Genomic DNA, 16,951 nt, shown 5'->3' with positions numbered 1-16,951 from the left:
GAGATTTTTTTCCCCTCTGCGGAGTAAAAAGGAGCGCATTTAGAACATGCCAGGAATTATGTCATCTACCCGTCGTGTGCCAGCTCCACAGCCAAGAGCGCTGCAGTGGAGCAACATATAGTATTGTTTAGCTCATTAAAAACTCAGCGCCTAGCCTCATGCTTAGTGACACAATTATTGTCCTTAGTAACAATGTAAACAATATTTAATTGGACGCTAATAAATAACACATTTTTCAAACATTAAAAAGACTCTTGGCTGTCTAGAATTGGCGGACAAGCGAAATGGAGAAAAGCGGAGCTGAGTTGAAAGGAACACACAGGCAAAAATGTGCACCAATTTGGAAATGGATGCACTGACATGAGCTGTGTCATGTCACATTCATGTGGCACTCACACATGTTGTTTGAACAAGACCGATTAGGGAACAGGACCAGGAAAAAAACTTTTTTAGGAAAAAAAAAAAGGGCACTTTAGCGTTTATATAAACATAGTGCATGATTTCAGTATTTTGGGACCATTAGGCAACATATACTGTAGGCGAATGTGACAAGTATAATACGATTTCACACAGAAGGTGCATATATCTTGAAACTTTGTAATGTTGAACAGTTTATTCCAATGGTACCATATGTTTATATGATAAACTTTGTGGTAATATGCTTGGTTCAGACTGGACATGAAATGTTAGGTAGTGTTGCACCTGTGTCTTGCTTTTATTTGTAGACTACACGGGTGTTGCTTTGAGTGGAGGAGGGGGCATCAAACAGAAAAAAAACTGCGAGTTTAAGAAAATGAAAGGAATACTGAACATGTAGCTGTTTTCAGCAGTAAAAGGTTAATATTTTGCCTATACTTAATTAGATAATTTACTACTGCGAATTATTATTCAGTTTTCTACTTGCCTGAAAAGGACACCACATGCTCAGGGTTCAGGTAGTAACCAATCACGACTCAGCTAGCAAACATCACAAGACCAAAACAAGAAAATTGGTGAGCTGTGATTTGTCTGTATTCAAGTGTTGAATGAATGAGCCAATGCTATACCAGCTTTAGAATGACAATAAAGGCATTCTATTCTATTCTATTCTATTCTATTCTATTGAGGTGAGTTAGCATGGAATGCAGACACATATTCAAGCAACGTATATCACCGTTTTATGTTGTATTACTGTTAAATGTTGTTTTCTGTTAAATGTTTTGAAGCATTTTATTTCAGCTGTACTTGTAAAATCGCTATAAATAAATATGCATTGTATTGTATAGTCAGTGCAAACATTTTATTTAAATGTACAAATTGTGCATGAAAAATTGTGTTGTCAGTTACAGACAAAATATTCACTTTTTACTGCTGAAACGGCTACATAAATTCAGCATTCCTTAAAGCGCAGATTTTAAATGTGCCCCATGGTCCAAAAGCTACGATACCTGCCTTCCTGCCTGTGTGTATGAGCGTTTGTTATTGTGCGGAGATGATGAAATAGAGCTGGATGAAGACCGTGTGTGCATATGTGAGTGAGTGCTCACGAGGCCCTGTGGAGAACCGGCTCCGAACAGTGATGTAATGTATTGGCCGGCACGCTGTGGAACTTGGCCTCGTCCCTATTTCCTTCACACTCCTAAGGTCAACTATCCCACAACCTCTAGTACACAACACGCACCGTTCTGTTCCCTAGACCACAACAGAACAGAACACAACCACACCCGGCACTGTAAGGCGCTCCACACAAAAATCACTTGTACCAAAACTAATACATCTCAGCAAACTCTCCCTGACAACTAAAAGCAAAGACAGAAAACATACAAGTCCATTATGACCCCGTCAGGTTTTGCAGTATCACTCAAATGGCTGGCTGGTGACTTAATAGGGGAAAAAGGTTGAGGGAAGAGAACAAATACGGACACAGATGCAGAGATACAGACTCTGGCCCGCAGAGCCAAACAGAGAGCTCGGAGGGCGATACGAGTCCCCAAGGGGCCACAGCAGTCCTTTGGCTCATTAACTATTTACACCAGAGACAGGCCTCCCTGCTGCTCTGGCCCACCACAAAATCAATTAGCCTTCATTAGCCCCCCAAGCTCTGTGCGCTTTCTCTGACAGAGGAGGGTTAAATCCGCGCTAGGGGCCTCCAGTCACCGCAAAATATCAAACAAGAATGCAAAATGAGGCCTTTCAAGTGGAGAATTATACCAATTTCCCTGTGTTTAGCGTCTCGGAATATCAATGTCTCTCACTTTTCAACTCCCTGTCTATCTATTTCCCTCATGTCTATCAAAGTCCCACTCAATCCCCTTCCCTGCTCTAATAATGTAAACTTTGGTGGGAGAGAGTGCGCCCGGGTCCATGCCTCATGGGTGTGGGGTTACAGTGTGGAGATTTCCCATTGGCGGAACGTCAACATGGTCGGGGTAATGCGATTAGAGCCGGATCGAGAACGTCGCAGGGGACACATGGGCCTGATCATGGCCCAGTTATCCGATAGCGAAGCTGTATTTATCGACCCGGCTCGGCCGCGGATATTATGGAATTTAGACTCCTTCTTTGCTTATGAAACACATGCTAAAGATCGCGGCCTTGATAACACAATTGCACCCAATTCTCTGGCCCCGTAATCACGAAAATCCATCAGTTGCGTTCCGACATCGGGGGAAGAGAATCTGGAGTGCTCCGCGATTTTTTATTTTTTATTTTGCCTCGCGTCTGGATGGCAGACTAAAGCGGTGGCCTGCAGCCACTTAGTGACTGCATATGTTTATGGAAAGCCCAATGGAGCATTTACAATTCAATTACAAAGATAGGAGGAGTACAAAAACGAGTAAGATGTGTCTGGATGACAGCCAGAGGAGAGATAAGCCTAATACACCAATATTGTGTTACCCCGGTGTGTTACCATAGGAACCGTTGAGGAGATTCAAAAGACCACAAAGACAATCAATCTTGAGAGAGCAGGAGGAAGAGGGAGAATTAAATGCCCTGGGAATGCTCCTGCGCTCTTCTATCAGAGCAATAACTCTTCTAATGACCTCTACTACTCCTCTCTCTTTCGCTCTCACTCATTCTCTCCCTCCTCTCTCCGTCCACTCGATCTCTCCAGCCAAGTCAGCTATCAGCAGCCATTTCCAAGCACGCTTTCCATTACTCATTGTGTTTCCAAGTTGGGACATTTGCTCACTCTGTGGAGAAGTTCCCATTTTTTGTCACTTTTAAGAAAACGGTGACTGGTAATTGTGCGGCGCAAGATTAGTCATCACGCAGTGCTTGGGGCCATTTATCTACTTTATTACTACAGCATCATTTATCGAATTATTATTTTTGATCACTGCAATCAGGATTTTTGGGGCTGATCACAATCCCCAATCGGCGAGTTTAAAATGAACCAATAACCCATAACTGATAACAGACCCAATCACAAGATGTCTAGATATGTCAAATTTAATCCTGTGTTTATTTACAGTATTTACTTGCATACTGTTTATGGATCATGGACAATGTGCATATAATATTTTTTAAATAAAGAATTTTTGCAACTCTTTACCAATCTTTGCCATGGCCAAAACTGACAGCGATAAAAATGCTGCCCCTCAAAACCATTCACACAACACATTACAGCCAAGCGTCCACTGAGGAGAGCGTTTGCATGTTTGAAAAAATATTCAACAAGATCACTGCTATTACAATTAATGCAGCAGATGTTAAGTATGTATGATATTTGGATATCCAACCAAATAATAATATAATAAAGTAATATGTTTTTCCCTTGGTGGAAAACAATTATAAACCTAGAAAAGCAAATACCGCATTTCAACTTAATTATGACTGACAACCCTTTATAAATGTTTGACGATCAACATTTTTTTAACTAATATTTAAACAGTGCTTAGGCCCACATCACTTTCCACTTCCTCCAAATCTCTTCCCATAAATTTTGATCCAAGAAATGAATTTGTTGGCTGAACCAGCACATTTGAGTAAGCATGGCTTCTTGAAATGTCATGCCCATTTAGCGCACTCAAGCGCTGCTAGCTAATGCCTAATTTATGCTGAACACAGCTATAACAGTACCGGAGCCACTAAACGGTAAACACTGGCAGCAGGTGCCATACGTCAATGTCAACGTTATTAAACTGTTAGCCCCCTGAATTGACAACTCAACATAATTTCAGAACAATGTTGTTTTGTTTGTATCGGGAATCAGGAGTGACAGTTGTAGAAGAAAGACTAGTCGAGTTGTTCGGCTGTGATTGCTGGGAACAATTTCAAAATAAAAGTGTACCAAGACATTCAGGTCCATATATTATTTTTGTTTATGCTGCGTCCAGGAAGTGTTTTAGTTAAGAAGAGCATTAATAATTGTTGCTGCGATTGGCATGAAATATTTATTTCTGAAGTGTACGCTCATGAGCGGGTATGAGAACAAAAAATGCCTCGAAAGTATAAGGACTCATTTCCGCCCTACTTCAGTGACAATCCATTTTGTTGTGATGGGAAAATGCAGGTGTCCATAAGAGGGATGTGTTAATATAAATGCAGTTAATTTGTGTTTTGACTAATTAGGGCATGAAAACCACAATTGTAGTGAATACCACATATTGATTGCATGCAAATGAATTACAGCATTTATGTTTTTGTAACTCTCCACTACCTAACGATTGCGCTTGCAAAGCATGACATCATGTGAGTTTTCCTGCCTGTGTGAAACTAGTGCTAACAAGTTACAGGACATGTTCTGTACATTAAGATAGACATCAGGCAGCAAACGGGGCAGCTGTGCCACAACTACATAAAGAGCTCTTTATTCCATTCCCGAGCGCTGAGCTGGCAGGTTGAGACGCAGCTTTGATTACACACCAAATGATGAAATGCACACAGGGCTAAGAGAGTCGGGGGCCGTGCTTGGCAAAGCCCAGTGGAAAAGAAAGCCGCTACACTTTTAAGTGGATGCGCTCATAAATGTGGATGTATGCATATACGGTACTCACCAGCTTGGCCTCTGAGTGCATGGAGGGAATGTGCGTGGAGGAGCAGGAGCTGCTGTGGGCGGGGCCTTGCATACCCATCATGTTGGCACCCATGGACATTTGTCTCTCCATCTGACAACACGGAGGCAACAGTGAGTCAATAAATCCACGATATTTGGCAAAAAAGAATGAGAGCAAAGAAGGGCCAGATGCAAGACAACAAGTGAGATTTCACATGACAGGCTGCCCTCCGCACAGTGTGTGTGATGATAACAGGAGCTGACCCAAAACAGGAAGCCGCTATGGAGAGACTTAACACAGGAAGCTGGTAAAACAGGGGTGTGTGTACTGATAGTTGAGTGTGAGTCGCTTCAATTGCAGAAATCGCATTGATGTGAGATAGCCATATGCATAAATTACAATCACTTTTGGTAATTACCGCCAATGGTGGTGGTCAGCCTGGCCTTGTGTGGAAATCAGCTGAGCTGAGGAACAGCGGTGAGACCAGCGAGCATACGGGAAAGAAGGCGCCTTTTGTACGCTTGCGTAAATGTGCGTACACGAGCTGCTGCAACTTCACAGCTGCTAACTCTGGGTGGTGGTGTTAGTGGTGGCGGTGGCCTCCGAGGGGAGATGACCCCCCCTTCCTCCCCCTAACTCCCTTCAGCCACAGAGAATGGTGGACTAGAACCTGACACACAGCCTTAATTGCGCTAAGTGTGTTTTGTGTAAAAATATCACCCTAACCTGCACCCCTTTCCTGAACCGTCAATCTTCCCCAAAATGGCTTAACTCTTAATTTAATAATCATGCGAGCTTTTTTTCATACCATAAACATGAAGTGTCTTGTGTTACGATGTAAAAATGCAATAAATGGACAGAAGTATTGGGACACCTGGACATACAGCTATAACAACTTCCTCTCTTTCAACAAAATGTTGTTGTTTGGAAAAAAAAGGATTGGGGTGGGGGGAGTATTTCAGCCCGGAGGAGCTGCAAATTCAAGTTCTCAGCTTCAACCTGCCAAATGACTGACATATATATATATATATATATATATATATATATATATATATATATATATATATATATATATATATATATATAAAATGGATGTCAAAACGATAAATGAATTATTAAAAATGGTTACTGAATTATTTGATAATCTATTAAATGCTGTCACCCCAGTTAAAATGTTTTTTGACATCTCGAGCTTCAATGGGAGTTAATGAGTTAATGAATATTTGCTGCTGTACATGACAGTTCAGATAGTTTCAATGTTTTGCAGTGGTTAAAATGTTTTCAATTACTTGTAAAATACATAGTACATTCACAAACTTATAAGAGGTTGAGTCACGCATCATGTGCAACCCTTGGAAGTTCCACTTTTTTATTAGAATTCTCAAGAGGTGTCTTCTCTTGTTTTTATCATTCCTCCTTCTAAATGCACTCCTTTTAGGCATCTTTTCAATCAAATCTATCCCACACTCAGATATAGATTTCCCCTGTTTAACAGGAACTGACTTTCTCGATAACCTGCCCTTAGTCAATTTAATGTCGACAGAGTACATGCATACTAGCAATAACTCTGCACAGTGCACTGTGTAAACTCACCATGTGTGAGAGTGAAACAGTGCGGTGCATATGTGAGAGCGCTGAGCATGTGCTCTGTGCGCCATTGTGTACTCACGGGCATCAACACAGCAGAGGAGCCAGGCATGGTGGGGTCTGGCAGCGTTCCAGGCATGGAGGCTGGCAGAGGCTGTCTCTGTCTGTTTCGTAGGTGCAATAGTGAGGACAGAGAGCCGGGGACAGGCCTGAAAGGACACACAAAGCACTATAGTCAATGTAAACCAGGTCAGATCAATAAATCAAACGCTCAAATTGAAAATGCAATACACATGCAGCCACCTAAGTACTGTAATTATTATCGGAAAACATACTCAAAAAGGACTTCTTTTCTGTTAATGAATGTTATGAAAATAATATGCCCTAACCCACTAACCACGATTTTATGATTTCATGGCAATCTGTTTCGTTTTCCACAGAATGAGTTGCAGCAGGGTTGGATTTATTTACTTATTTTGAGTGCTGAGAGAGCTTGGGCATGTGCATGAAGCTCACAGAGTAGTGACGAAAATATTTTGCTTAACTTTTTGTACAGTATATGTAACATTTATTTAACAGAAAACGAAGGCTAAAAAAAGTGTTGATTTTCGTTTATTGTAGTACATTCGCTGTACTGTATAGAGAATTGTGAAGAGTACGGTACAAAAAAACCCCTACCTTGACAGGTTTAAGATGAAATGCCTGGGATGTGGAAGGGTAATCATTTTACGCAAAGTGCTTGATAGCTTGGTGACCTTTTTAACTACTGCATGCTCCACAATGAGGCTGCCAAAGAGCTATTGATTGTCACATTCCTCAAGAAAAAGAATCAATGCAGGCTGCTAGCTTTAAAAAGTGGTGATGATCGCACTATGGACAGATGACTTTTTCAAAACTTAAAGACAGCACTTCATAACACACAATCCAAAGCCCAGGGAGAAGAAATTATTTATAACCGAGAGCAAAAGAATTATCCAGAACATTTGTCAGATGAGTATGGAACGCTTTTGAAAGCTCTGCATAAAGCTGTTAAAAAGTGTGGTTATAACCCACAGAGTATCATACTTCCTTCTATGAGTAATTGCTCTAATATTAATCATTTTCAAAGCAAGCTTTTCTTCAGTGAGTCTGTTTTAGATATGTCAGGATAAAAAAAAGTCAGGCTGCTAAAGTTGAGCTATCAGGGGATGGATTATGGATGTGCTTAAAACATCCACACTTCATGTTCAATGACAGATGATAACGTCAAAGCATTTATCAGAGAGAACACCGGGGATTGCGCTTATGTGATTCCCATTCACAAACAGGAGGGTTTGTGGGAAAATTCTCACCGGCAACACAGTGGACCTTCTGAATAGAGGCGCTCTCTGGGTATGCTTTAACAATGGACGGCGGTTCCTATCACAGCAACAGGTTCGGCTTTGCAGCCATAAAAATGCTGACGCTAGATATCTAAAGTATCATCTAACCAGCACAAAATATTTTTAGATCAAACCAAAACTTAAAAAACAGTGAAGTGTCATTTCTTATTTAACAAACTTTGGAACTACATTTGTAGTAGTGTCTAGGTGTATTTTATTCAGTAATTCCAGAAGATAGATTGTAAAACATCATCTGTTCTCTTCTAACCAATGCACTAATGGACATCCATAAAAAAGGTAACAAAATAAAGGCAAAAAACACAATTTAGCAATAAGTTGTTCGGTAAGTTGCTTTGTGTTCCAATTAATTTGCTCGTGGCGTTAAAAAGAATTATATTTGTTGATAGCTGCAGAAACCCTGTTAAATCTCATGTGCCTAAGTGCCTTCATGTATCGATAATGGTGCATCTAGTGCTCTTAAGACAGTAATTTTTTGGACATGAGCTCTTTGTATGCCAGCCATTTTCCAAGCGTCCGATACCTTAATACTTGATTCGTATGAATAATTCAAATAATAAATATATGTTTCATGTCTAGATTCTTGAAAAATTTGTTCAAATATATTTGGGATTGAATGTGTTAATTGATTAAGATCTTTTAAGATTACTTCATCAAATTAATCTCTTATTATTTCACCCTAAAAACGAATGAGATGATTAGAGGGGTTTTTTTTGAGAGAGAGAGACATGAGTTGTCGTTGCAACTCAAAAAACCGAGATAAGCAATAGCAAAACAGTGTAAGGCTTAGGTTGAGACTAGTCCCAATTGCTGGTTGTAATCTTTACTTTGAACTATCAGGAGGAATGGTGCTATTTTCTTTTGTCACTCGCCAGAAATTAACATGAAAATAAAACATTGGTCATCCTGTCTGCTGGGTGGTCTCGTGTTTAGTTTGGCAAAGACCTTAGCTAAGGCTTGCTACATTAGGGTCCTTTTATGCTCTCGTTTGTGGCAGCAGTAGCAGCTAGGTGCTTTGCATTTACGCGGTAGGCTAAACTTGAGCTGTTTCTATGGTAAGCAACCTCCTTACAAGCAATACCTATCAATCTACCTTTAGCGACATCATTTTAAAGTTAAATTTAACAAGTCAACACTTTGCTTGTCAGAGGAGCCTAAAAAGCACCAGCTAACACCACACGTTTCCTTAATATAACCTATATTCAAGCAATAAATAACTCTAGTCATCAGTGTCATCAGGATGAATTATACCTCTCACTCATCAATAAAGCTCAGCTTAATATCCAGAAGCGTTTAGAAATGAAGTGCAAACAGGAGCATTTAGGCTAACTATCTCCAGCAGGTTAATGTAATCAATTGACCACATCATAGCAGGGATTAAAATATCGGCAAGGTCGTGTGCAAGAGTGATGGTCATGTATTGGGGGGCAGCGGCAAAGTAACTGGTCCCACACCTGAATAAATACCTGTATTTTTCCAAACCTAAATATGTGCATTTACCCTCCAGACATTTTGGATTGCTCCGTACACACAGCACTATTACCATCCCGACTGTGTGTCATTTCAGTCTAACATAACAATTTATCACAATCACACTCATTTAACAGCGCATATGACACCTGAGCAGCGCTGCGTATCCAAACATTTCCACATGGGAAAAGTCATGAAAATACAATGAGGTACGTAGTGTGGCTGTGCACTGCTTGAGCGCAGTTTCCCTCCGCCAGCTGTCAAAAGCGTGGAATAACAAAGCCGTGGCAGAAATAAACTCTCGATTTTCTAATTGTTTTGGTGGACTCTCAACCAATTTAAACCACTTATTGTCATGCATACCATTGCAACAGCATCTCAAATAAAAATGTTAAGTATTAAACAGCAATGCAGAATGTTTTTTTTCTGTGAAAGAATCTTGATTTCAATGCATAACACAATTCAATCCAGATATACATATACATATACATATACACTGGTGCTATGATGTATTTAAATGTATGAGTTTGGCTATTATTTTTTAAGGGCCTTACATTCTGTTTGATTTTGTACTTTATCATATTCAATTAAACACAATAAAACAAATTTAAACACAATTTCTGAATGAAAGACCAAAAATAGAGGGAGAATCTAACTGGCAAAAAAAATGGCAATCCGTTCCTTGCCCTTCCTTTATGAATATTTTAATCCATAGAAATGATTCCATTCCCGGGTATCGCTCTCCTTCTAAAAGCAATGATAAAGGTTTAAGAGTAAAGGTGTTTTGTGAGATATTCACCGAATTAACAGTCATTTACATATTAGAAATAAGCTAAGCTTCTTTTTTGGAGGTTGGCTCATTAACTCACCATTCAAGTTAAAGCAAATTAAAGCTAAATTTCAATGATCAAATAAAAATACAACGTTCATATAAAAAGTCAACAAGCCCCTGTTCAAATGCCCAATGTATGCAGCTGGCAAACCATCATTTAAGTAGTTTATTTTTTATTTCCACTTTCAAAAAGCATATATTGACATTCAAATAGAATAAGGACATCTGAATCCCCCTTTTTTTTAGATTGATATCAGCATAGTACTTATGCTTTGAACTTATGTACTTAGTACTTTTGTTTGTGAATGTCTGCGTTATTGCTTATATTTGTCCACAGGACGATAATTCGGCAGTCCTTTGCGTCACATTTTGGAGATTATTTTAAAGAACATTCTGTACACTGTTTTGCATTCTTCCAGCTTTGGCTCAAACATGGTTTATATTCGGTAAGAGACAGCAGCCCTCTTAAGTGACTGTGTGTGCCTCATGCATTCTGTTCTTTTCCATGTGTGTTTGTGTGTGTAGGTGAGTGAATAATGACAGGCTGCGGCTCCTCTGAGAGGATTGATAATAGCCTGGGCTGTGAGCCCCTGGGGAAAGCAGGTAGACACTCCACAGTCCTGACCCTGCACTCTCACATTACTGAGTGCTGGGCTCTCACAAGGGCTCTTTTCCATCCCAATCCCCACCCCAGAACCACAAAGCCTCCACCCACCACCCACCTTTAGTCCACCATTGCATCACTGCTAGACCTTATGCACATATCCTATCTTAACCCCGTTGTTTCTATTCACGTCCAGCTCTACAGCGATACCGTAAACAGGTTTCTTGATGGAGACCTTCCAGATTAGGTAGTGGACACCGCTCAATCGAGTTTGTTTGTGCACAATCCCATCTCCGAGTAAAGTACTGGAGACTTCAACACAAGGGCCTTGGATGCACTCCAAAAGGAGAGAGAGGGGGAGAGAAAGACGGAGCGAGGCGCAGGTCCACTGACTCATATCCTTCCCTCTCTGAGTCTACTCCAGCAATGATGTAATGCTTTTGGCTTTTCGCCCTCCCCCCACCCTGTGCCTGCCTACCCCAAGATTTGGTCACTCCCTCCTGCGTCCTCTCGCCTTTTTTCTCCCTCGCCGCTTTCCCTCCGACATCCGACGTCGATGCGCTCGCCCCGTGCCGGGGTGAAGTCACCGAGCTCTGGGTAGACACAGCAGCTAAAAATTTTCGAACGTAACCAAAACATCCCAGGGCCAAGTTCCAGACGCTCGGGAGACGGTGGTGCAGTTGCCATGGGAACCGAGGTAAACAGAGAGAGAAACAAGGGCCTCAAACAGCTTGCAGCTGCCTGGCTCTCCGAGTAAACACTACACAGGACCTGCCCCTGATTTACTGCCTTTAATCACTGGTGGGAGGAGAGTGCCATGGGGTTTGGGCTGAGGAAATAAAACGAATCTGATCAAATAAATCAGTGCTAATGGGTTAAGACACAGGCTGACTTTTATTAGCTGGCTAGTGGAGGGATGGATGCTAGGATGGCGCTACGCTGCAAGAAAGGATGGGATGGATCTGGGATATGGGGCTGTCCACAATTCAGGGAGACTCAAGATGAGGGAAAGACAAAGTGAGAAGAGCTTGTGAATGATAGTCTGTTATGAATTAGCAGACTGTTGCTCAATCAATTTTCTCGATGTGATGTGGCGCCCTCAGGACACCAAGGATTTGTCTCTCATCCTACATGAAATATTTTGAAAGCTCGTCTATCATCTCCACTCGCCTCTATATGATATAAACCTATTGGCAACAATCGAACATCTTTTTTTTTTTTTTTTTTTACATAACCCGTCAAGAGAATACTGTTGGCCTTGTTTCAATAGCTTCTTTAACACTGCCTGTTCAAGTCTACTAGTTAAAATTTATCTGTCTTTTGTTCCTTGACGTCGCTCTCTATTTAACTGTACCAACACGGAATTGGGTGACAAAGACAACCTGGCCTCGGAAGGTACTTGAAATGCTGTAACGTACAAATGGAACGTGGCCTGTGTGTGTGCGAAAACGCCACAAAAGCATGACTACAGTGTAAAGTTGTGTAATGAAAGCAATTGTCACTGTTTGGACTCTTATATAAGAGTCAGATGCTCTGTAGCCATTTTAAAGCATTTGCAGCAATTATTCGATTACTCGACAACTAATCAATAATCAAAATAGTCAGTAAATATTTGTGATAATCGATTAATGGCTTGTAAGCCTAAAACTATCCAAATCCTCAAAATTTCAGCTTGTCAACAGTAAATTTGATCAAATTTCAATAGTCCTCTATGAAAAAGGACCAATGATCAGTGAGTTAAGTCAAAATATGATTAATAAACACCTGTTATTATTTTGGAAAGCAATGATCAATATTTTAAACAAATTAGTCAATGAATAATTATTAGTTGCAGCCCTAGTTATGTCAATATAAATTACAAATAAATGACCTGATTATTTTGCAGCGTTATCATCAAAGTTAACTGTAATTCAGTACAGTTTTGGTCTAATAATGATTTACAGATCTGAGAAATCCGTTATCTGTTGCCAAATCGGCAGGTCACAGACAGAACGCCCACCTTTGGCAAGCGCTTCAGCATTTTTGGGTCGTGCTTTATGACGCGACACCTTAAAAAGAATACACGGGAGCACCGACTGAAGCTTGTTTACAACTGTCAATCGGGGTCAGTACAGACAGTTCTCGTAGTTTTTGTATTTTTACTCATAAAGTATTCACCGAAAGTGGAGAAGCGCTCGCCAAAAGTGTACGTTCCATCAGCGACCAGTCGCTTTGCCACTGGATTACCCAGCCGGTTTTTAATTGGTAAATTATTAGGAATAGGAGGAGACAAATACCACAGGACATTTAATAGGCAACTGTCTTATTTACCAATGTTTACCATGCTTTTCTTCAACTGCAAAAACCAAGCAGCATTGCCACACAGGTGATTTGAAAGTCATCGGGGCATCCTCCTGTACTCCTCTTGTAGAGCTGATATTGTGTATTTTAGTATATATAATTTTTTTTGGGCTTGGTGAAAAACAAACATAAATGCAAAAGACCAATTAAAACATTTGCACTAATTTATGAATGACAAACTTTTATAATGCTTTGACAATCCACATTTTCTCCATAACTTTTATTCAATGAGATGAAGAAGAGAACACACATTTGAGTCGGCCTGGTTTGTTCAAAAGCAGCAATTATGTCAGGCTATCAGCAAAGTGTGCATAGTCAATTACGTCTATTAAACTGCAGTTGAAAAACAATTTGATTGCTTCACCAAATGATAAGGAACGTTTCAGTGCTGCTAGGTAGGGGCTGATTTATGCTAAATGTCGCGCTAATCTCTCGCAACAGGCACCATACAATACATAATTAAATCATTTTTTTAGTGCCCCTAATTGGCAATTAAACATTATTTCAGAAAAACGCTGTGTTGATTATATTGGTAGTCACAACTTAGGATCCTTTTGCTCTGGAAGAAACAGTTTGTGCAGTAAGAAGAGTCAAGTCGGCCATTGTCGCAACATGTTTCAAGGAACAACAATAACCTGAAATCCTAAGAAGGCATTATATTATTTGGTGTGGTAAGGTTTATTTCGAAGCTCTAACAACGTTTGGTGGTGTCTTTTACTACCATGCAGTGCATTCTCCTGTGTAGCCCATTTAAAAAACAACAGACAAAACCAAATGGATCTTGTGCCGGGCAAGAACGAGAAATCTCGTGGCGCTATAATCTCAAGAGATCTTGTCACGCAATACCTTGACCCATCCCTACAAAAGATCCATTTTGTCACTATTTACTTAGCTGACGGTTATGGCTAGTTGCCTTCAATCGCAAATGCAAGCCCGATGAGGGCGCGCTGTTGGAAAACATCCCATGGCAAACTAAATATAACCGCACCGCTTGATGTCTGGTACCTCTCTTCGAGTAATTACACTCCCAGCTTTTACCTCCAAAACCTATTGTCTCAGTTTTACATCATCACTTTCCTTTAGGCCCATCTGACGACATTGTCCCAGATCTTTGATTCCTCTAATCACTTTTGCCCACTGTACAATTTCAACATGATCTATCTTTTCCTTTCCTTGTGCAAACAAATCTCTGATCCCGCTCAAGCCATCTGATGCCTCTCCTGTCTGAATCCTTCATTTCCTCTCCTCCGTGCACCTCCTGCCCCCTCTTCCTCTCCTCCATCCATCTCTGATCCCTTTCTTCCTCCCCTCTGTCTACCTCTGATCCCCCTTTTCCACACTTCCCCGTGCAGTGATCCCTGCGAGGCACGTCCTGGAGTGTGAGCTGCTTGTGCAGGAGGCTGCATGTGTGGTGGCCCTGGGGCAAGGATGACACAGCCCCGCTGGAATGAGATGGAACAGAGACTGGGCGTTCCTCTACAAACGCGCTATTAAACGCACTGCAGTACACAATGAGCTCATCTTAATTCAGCTCAGATGTACATCGGATGTTCTCGCCGCTTGCTTTTTCTCTCTTTTCAGTTGCTAATCAACAGCACACCATTGCTTTGCTGGCTCTTTCAAATGATGCTTATTCCAAAGCCATGCATCATCAGTACATAAATGCAGTGCGTGGTTGACTTCTGCTCATGTGGAGAAGTGTGCTTGTCAAGTCGGGACATGAGGACACCTCAGGCATTTTGTAGAGGTCTTGCTCTCCTGCACTCAGGAAAAGACCTCTCCTCTTATCTCCCTAAACAAATCATAAACACTCATAAAATATGTTTTGTTTAAATTGTCAACTCTGTGAGGTTAAAGTTTATCTAGAGAACACAAAAAGCCTTGAGTGCTGTCTGGTGGAGAAGCTATCAACTCTGTCACTAACATGTCAGGTATAGACAATAGAAGCATAGTGAAATATTAAAACGCCAAATGGAGTTGAGCTGTATTTAAGAAACTCAAACAAGGCCAGATGCCTTTCTGTGGGCGCGCTTTTTTATTGGAGGCATGGGAAAATGTATATTTAATGTGCACTGCATTCAGGCCTCACAATTAAAACCATACTACGGCGGTACTCTTATAAAGCTGCACACACTGACTTCCATTGTTTAGAAAAATCAAAGCAAATGTGTAAACGTAAAAATGACCATTTGAAACAAAATAATTATCAGTATCTTAGATTTAATCCCAGACCCAGTGCTAAATAACATAAACCCACAAAGCCACTGCAAATATATAACTTTACACGTGTTGAATTAGGACTAACTTCGATTTCCTCTATCAGCAAAGACAAGGACGGCAAATAACCGGTGGCTTTAAAGTGTGAAAAATAATGTGCGTTTAATGCAACATGGAAACAAAAAGACTTCCTGTGTCAGTTTGAAAGGGATGCTAAACTGTGTTTAGCCATTTTCAGTGGTAAAAAGTCCACATTTTCATACAGTACTTTATTTGATAACTAAACTATTTTTCTTAGGGTTAGACATAATTAAAATTAATACCTTTCAAAACTCTATTTCCCTACTTGCTGTCAACTGAAAATGGCATCACATGTTTTGGTAACAACCAATCACAGCTTAGTTTGCAGATGTCACTTGACCAAAGCCTGTCCACTAAATCACTATCCAAGAATAATTCATACAGTATCTACTTATGTGGAGAAGTTTTTTTTTTTTTTTTTTTTTAAAGTGTTTTAATGTAGTCAAAGGTCAGGAAAAATATTTTTTGTTTTTTTTGTAGGGCTCACTGCCCACTGGAAGTGTGTGTGTTATTTCCCCTTTAAGATGACAGACAGCATCACATGACCAAACCCAGAAAACATTTTGTCAAAAGATTGTTAATTAGGAACAGGCACATGACTTAAATGACCAATTGTTACTTTTTAAAAATAGTTTTGGATGTAAAATTGACACCCAGAAGGTTCTGAACGACCATGAGGGCTCATGTGTTTCTGGGTTTGGTGATGTGACCCTCACTTGCTGAGGTGCATGGGTGTTTCTACCCAATTTTGGGGGGCTGCTTAAGCATCCCTAAACTGAATCTTAGTAATCATACAATTTGGGAGATTTTTTTTCTTTGTGACATACAGACTAGCTAATGGCTACCCTCTGAGATGCTTAACTCATACTCCACAAATGTAACATTAATCAGATTTCAAGACTTTACACAATCAGGATTTCTGGGTTGCAACCAGGATCGCCAATCAATGGGTTTGAAAAAAAAAATGAACTTAATAACCGATCCGATCACATGAAGGGGCAATATGTCTATTTAAATATTGTTTACTAACTCCATACCTGTATACTGTTTGTATACACAAAATATGATTAGTTATAAAATACAGCATTTTTGTCATGGTTTAACTAACAGAGGTATACAGAGGTAAAAACATCAACAGGCATTCAAAAACTGGACAGACATAAATTAGGGTTAGAGACAGAAATAATGGATGCAACAATTTATGGTACATTACTGTAATGTATTTACATTACTTTAGAGCACCAAGTAATAATGCTAATAAGAAATTGATAGTACAGCACTCATTATATAACTATATGAGGAACACAAGCGCAAATAAATGCCATAATGCGTTTAGTGCATAATAAAAAATTCATTCAGTTTATGATTTGCAGAACGGATTATTGACACTGTTGATTCCTTGGAAAATATTGACATTACAGCCGATCACCAATTTTGCATAAAATGACCAATCACGATCAAA

The 16,951-nt window shown here is 40.2% G+C and overlaps 1 protein-coding gene across 1 annotated transcript in view; it reads right to left on the bottom strand.

The window, feature by feature from the left end:
- Nucleotides 1-16,951, bottom strand: part of LOC148426652 (cyclic AMP-responsive element-binding protein 5-like) — a 49,133-nt gene that overhangs the window by 21,010 nt on the left and 11,172 nt on the right. Inside the window, exons 5-6 of the mRNA XM_088411561.1 lie at nt 6,649-6,775; nt 4,980-5,090 (exon numbers count right to left, since the gene is read on the bottom strand). Of these exons, the coding sequence (XP_088267687.1) occupies nt 4,980-5,090; nt 6,649-6,775 (238 nt within the window). The remainder of the gene's footprint in view (nt 1-4,979; nt 5,091-6,648; nt 6,776-16,951) is intronic.

The sequence above is a fragment of the Hippichthys cyanospilos genome, chromosome 3 (assembly GCF_059441005.1).
Source record: "Hippichthys cyanospilos isolate Australia breed blue-spotted pipefish chromosome 3, RoL_Hcya_1.0, whole genome shotgun sequence".
In the NCBI taxonomy this organism is placed as follows: domain Eukaryota; kingdom Metazoa; phylum Chordata; class Actinopteri; order Syngnathiformes; family Syngnathidae; genus Hippichthys; species Hippichthys cyanospilos.
The sequence above is the reverse complement of the archived record's forward strand: the minus strand, read 5'-3'. Positions and strand labels throughout refer to the sequence as shown.